Source organism: Empidonax traillii, unplaced genomic scaffold, assembly GCF_003031625.1.
Source record: "Empidonax traillii isolate 1590-97213 ecotype Southwest subspecies unplaced genomic scaffold, ASM303162v1 scaffold745:size721762, whole genome shotgun sequence".
In the NCBI taxonomy this organism is placed as follows: Eukaryota; Metazoa; Chordata; class Aves; order Passeriformes; family Tyrannidae; genus Empidonax; species Empidonax traillii.
Window position 1 is genome coordinate 87,379 of NW_020955938.1, and position 2,529 is coordinate 89,907.

General features: G+C 60.0%; 1 protein-coding gene across 2 annotated transcripts in view; it reads right to left on the reverse strand.

The window, feature by feature from the left end:
- The window catches only part of ST6GALNAC5 (ST6 N-acetylgalactosaminide alpha-2,6-sialyltransferase 5), a 70,642-nt gene extending 68,350 nt beyond the window's left edge, over positions 1–2,292 (reverse strand). The window contains exons 1-2 of one of the 2 annotated variants that reach the window (XM_027900673.1): positions 2,025–2,292; positions 1,143–1,382 (exon numbers count right to left, since the gene is read on the reverse strand). In XM_027900673.1, the coding sequence (XP_027756474.1) occupies positions 1,143–1,382; positions 2,025–2,090 (306 nt within the window). In that variant the 5' untranslated portion in view covers positions 2,091–2,292. Of the gene's footprint in view, positions 1–1,142; positions 1,383–1,728; positions 1,795–2,024 lie in introns of those variants that run through there. The other variant, XM_027900674.1, reaches the window with a different exon arrangement.
- Between the last annotated feature and the right edge of the window lie 237 nt (positions 2,293–2,529).

Consider the following 2,529-nt stretch of genomic DNA (forward strand, 5'->3'; position numbering starts at 1 on the left):
GAGAATTTCCAGGAGAACCATGTGAGAAAGCAAATAAAGCCCACAAGGCACCATCATGTGCTATTTTTCTGTGTTAAGAGCCCTACAGATAACTCTTGCATAGAAAGTGATGCCAGAAGGAACAATAAAAATCTCTGTATATCAAAGTCACCAGTCTTCACACAGTACCTCTAAACTCAGCCCAGCAACGTGTTTGACAACCTATCTTTCAGAAAGTTGTCAGTCTGGATGTGAAAACATGAGAAACTTAAGAATCCTCACTTCCCTTATTTTTTACTGCAAATTTTTACTGCAAGAGGTGTGTGTACTAAACATTATCTGGGGTTTTGGCAGAGGGAGCGCCTTGGAGTCTCCAGGTAAGTGCAACAAAATGAACACAGCACAAAAGTGGAGGAATCTGCCTTCTGAGAAAATTCCTGAAGATCAAGTATCTCATCAAGGTGGATGTGCCACCTTGCTCACTTTATGTCGCTACATCTGTCCTGTGAGCTATCAAAGCTTAGTCTGCCTATCTCTGGTAAACAGGTATTACAGTCTGACAACCCAGCCCGGTAATTTCTCTGTCAAGGGGAGGGACATAATTTTGTTCCCCATTAAAGAAGTGCCCCCAATTTCTATAATGGGAACTACGGCTGGCAACTTCTGCTTCCCATGAGGGGGATGAAAAGGTCATACGTGCAGGAGACACCCTTTTTGGTTTCCCACGACAAAACGAGCTAAGAATAAGCACCTACCTATTGACCTTCCCTTCCAGTAAATAAACTTCATTCCTTAACCCTTACGATTATCACCGTAAACACACATTTGTATTGTCGCTATAGCATCCGACACCAGAAACAAAACCACTTCACCCTCCCTCTTCCACTGCGCAAGGGAGAAGGAGGCAACCGGCACCGCACAAACGCCAAACCGCAGGCTCGCACACCGCGTCCCGACCCCGTTCGGTCGTGCCCTCAGGACCAGGCGCGACAGTTCCCAAAGGCTGGGGCAGCCAGCCCGGACAGCCGAGGGCACGGCGATGCCGCCCAGGGGGCTGAGGCATCCGAAGGGGGGCACAGGGGAGAGCACAGGGCAGGTCCCCCCCGCGGGGTCCCCCCGAGGTCGGGAGAGAGGGGCGGTCGCGCTGCCGGATCCGGGCTCACCTTGTGCTCCAGGACGCTGATGTATCCCTCCAGGAGCCCGGCCCCGACGGGCAGGGCCGGGTGGCGCTGGCCGCGTTCGGGCGGGCGGCTGGGCACCGCCGCCACCTGCTGCTGCTGCTGCTGCTGCCGCTGCCGCCGAGGCTCCGGGTGGCCCCCGCCGATGCCGCCGATGCCGCCGTACATGAGCAACAAGCTGGTGCACATGGTGGTGAGCGCCAGGCAGACGGCCAGCCCGTGGCGCTGCGAGGGGCAGAGACACGGCCGGCTCAGCGGGGCTCCCCACGCCGCGGGGCCCGGCGGGCATCGCCGCTCCCCCCCCCGGCCAAGTTTCACCCGCCAGGGACCCCCGGCAAAAGTGCGGCAGAACGGGGGAACCCCCTCGCTCGCCAGCCCGCTCCCCTGGCTGCCACCCTCTCCACCAGCCCTGCTTCCTCGCCTCCCCTCCCCTCCCCTGCCCTCCCCTCAGAGCGCCCGGCTCCCCCGCGCCTCAGCCCCGAGCCGCCGTCCCCGCTCTGGGCATCTCAATTCGTGCGTTTTGAAGGAGCGCTGGGGACTGTAGCGCTCCCTCCCACCACCGCCCGGGTACCTCCAGCATCGTCCTTTGAGCAGGTCGGTTTTCTGCACTCTCCTTAAAACGCGCACACACACACACACATACACACACAGAACCCCCAAACCACGAGCAACACGAATAAAAGAAAGCAGGCGGAAAGTTCTTGGCCGCCGCCGCCGCCGCCGAGGTTTTGGTGGCCTCGGCGCGATCCCGAAGAGCCGGGGAAGGATGGAGGGTGTGCAGGGTGCCCGGGGCAGCCCCGCGCCTCTCTCCTCCCCTCCCCTATCCCTCCCCATCCCCGGGATGAGCAGTGCCAACAATGCACTTACCATCAGGGTCTTCATTTTGTGCGCCTCCCGGCCGCCAGTCCTCCCGCTCCCCGCTAGGCTCGGCATGGCGGGGAAGCCGCAGACATGGCTCGGCCGGGGAAGCGCCGCCGTGGCGGGGATTAGGGGGGAATTACAACCCGGCCGGACCCTCGGAGCCTGCCAGAGCCGGGTCCTCGGCTGCCCCGCCTGCCTCCGCCTCCTCCCCCGCCTCCTGCTGCCGGCGCAGCGGCGACTTCAGGGCAGGTGGAACTTAAAACTTCTGCCTCCCGCTCCGACGCGGGCAGCCAGGGCTCCCTCCTTCCCTCCCTCCCTCCTTCACCCTGCCCAGGCCTCTGCCCTGCTCATCGCACCGGGGCACGACCCCCCCCACAACGTTACGTTATTTGTATTTTTTTTTTTCCCCCAGCGGGAAATTTCCCGTTTTTCCCACCGCTAGATGGGTTTCCTGGGGGGGCTGGCAGCGTTCAGGCAAAATACTTTAAATTCGCGTTAGTAAAAGAAAAAA